A 2,268-nucleotide genomic window follows, 5' to 3' on the forward strand; every position below is an offset into this window, starting at 1 on the left:
ATTACATAATGCCGGGCGGTGGTGGCACATGCCTTTAACCCCAGCACTCGGGAGGCAGAGGCAGGTGGATCTCTGGGAGTTTGAGGCCAGCCTACAAGAGCTAGTTCAGGGACAGGCACCAAAGCTACAGAGAAACCCTGTCTCGAAAAACCAAAAAAAAAGAAACAAAACAAAACATTATGTAGTTTATGTAAAATTTATTTCTATAAAACATGCATTTGAAGCTTTATAATACTTCTTTATATAGGCATATTTAATATACATAAATATTTTACATTTGATATACTTTGTAATGGTAAAATGCTCCATGCAGTGGACTCTATGAAGCCTAGGAGATCTACATGAGAATTGGAAATTCACTGGAAACTTGTTTCTAGCATTCAATTAAGTGTGGGAAAGCAGACCTTAGACCACCGGGCCTGGCACATTCCCAATACCATATAAAAGTTGGGAGCATGATAGAGCACATCCTGTAACCCAAGTAGTAGGATGGAGGGAAGCAGAAAGACTTAAGAGGCTCAGTGGACAGGCAGTCAAGACAAAATCCAGAAATCTCCAGGTTCAGTGAGAGACCTTGCCTTGGAGAACTAAGACAACACTATGGAGCAAGAAACCCAAAGTTTTCCTGTGGCCTTTGCACAGGTACTCTGTGTACACAGATATGTATAACACACATACACACAGACACACACACACAGACACACACACACACACAGATACACACACTACTAAATGCTATTACTTTTTAACGAAAGTTAAAGAGGAGATCTTGACACCGTGTAGTGTCCCAGAGACATAAATCACGTCAGTGTGGTACCAGACACACATCCTCAGTTGGTCCTCACTGTAACTCTGTAAAGCCACACCCTGCTGTGGGCTGTCAGTAAGAGGCAAGGCAGGCAGGCACCAGAGTGAAGTCTGAGGGGCAGGGGTTGGAGGGAGGGGTCTAAATCCCACCACCCATTCCTTCCGGTCACCCTTTCTCTCTCCCATGCAGGCTGCAAAAGTGTGCAGTATGACCTGGTCTTCCTCTTGGACACCTCTTCCAGTGTGGGCAAGGAGGACTTTGAAAAGGTCCGCCAGTGGGTGGCCAACCTAGTAGACACCTTTGAGGTGGGCCCTGATCACACCCGTGTGGGGGTCGTGCGCTACAGTGACCGGCCCACTACAGCCTTTGAACTGGGCCACTTCCGCTCCCGCGAGGAAGTGAAGGCGGCCGCTCGGCGCATCACCTACTATGGGGGCAACACGAACACAGGTGACGCGCTGCGTTACATCACCAGCCGCAGCTTCTCTGCCCAGGCAGGCGGCCGACCTGGGAACCGTGCCTTCAAGCAGGTGGCCATCCTACTGACGGATGGCCGTAGCCAGGACCTGGTGCTGGATGCTGCAGCTGCTGCCCATGCAGCGGGCATTCGCATTTTTGCAGTTGGTGTGGGCGCCGCCCTGAAGGAGGAGCTGGATGAGATTGCTTCAGAACCCAAGTCTGCGCATGTCTTCCACGTTTCCGACTTCAACGCCATAGACAAGATCCGTGGAAAGCTGAGGCGTCGGCTTTGCGAAAGTGAGTGGGCTTCCCTGTGGAGCTTTGTTTCATTCCAAGGCCTTCCCCACCTGCCTTCTACACTGGCCGCAGAAAATTCAGTGGGCAGAGATAGGCAGTATGCCAAGCTCAGAGGAGGCTTGGGTAGGCAAGAATCAGAAGCAGGGCAGGCGAAGTCACCATTCCCTGGGGTTAGCAAAGCAAGGGGTTGAGTAACAGCCCCCACCCAGCAGAGGGTGTTCAAGCACCTGTTTGGTGTCTTCCTCCTCGAGTTGAGGTGGTATTGGGCAGAGGTGAAAAGGACTTGGAGAATTAAAGTGACCTGATCCTCTTCATCTCTGGTCAGAGCTCCCGAGGTTACAGGTAGAGCCCCGGTGGTCTAACTCTACAGAAGTTCATTGGGATAAAGTTTGGGACTCCCCCAAGTGCTTGTTTGGTTGGCTACCGTAACCTAGCTGTGTGATGTTTTAAATTTGTACGTTCCTTACAGTAAGGAGATTTTTGTTTTTAGAAATTCAAAGAGTAAAATTTACAGAGTTAAAACATAAGAGGCAGAGCCTGATCCTGAGGCATAGCAGGTTCTCCCAGAGAGTTACAGTGAGTGACCAGGCAAGGAAACGGTGGCAAGAGGGCTCCATGTATTCTGCCTGGCAACACCCAATCATCTGTGTGGCTCCATGTATTCTGCCTGGCAACACCCAATCATCTGTGTGGCTCCATGTATT

At 49.7% G+C, this 2,268-nt stretch overlaps 1 protein-coding gene across 1 annotated transcript in view; it reads left to right on the top strand.

Annotated features, from left to right (window-relative positions):
* The window catches only part of Col22a1 (collagen type XXII alpha 1 chain), a 226,488-nt gene that overhangs the window by 12,198 nt on the left and 212,022 nt on the right, over window positions 1-2,268 (top strand). Inside the window, exon 3 of the mRNA XM_026782418.1 lies at window positions 998-1,564. Coding sequence (XP_026638219.1) covers window positions 998-1,564 — 567 coding nt within the window. The remainder of the gene's footprint in view (window positions 1-997; window positions 1,565-2,268) is intronic.

Source organism: Microtus ochrogaster, chromosome 15 (genome assembly GCF_000317375.1).
Source record: "Microtus ochrogaster isolate Prairie Vole_2 chromosome 15, MicOch1.0, whole genome shotgun sequence".
In the NCBI taxonomy this organism is placed as follows: domain Eukaryota; kingdom Metazoa; phylum Chordata; class Mammalia; order Rodentia; family Cricetidae; genus Microtus; species Microtus ochrogaster.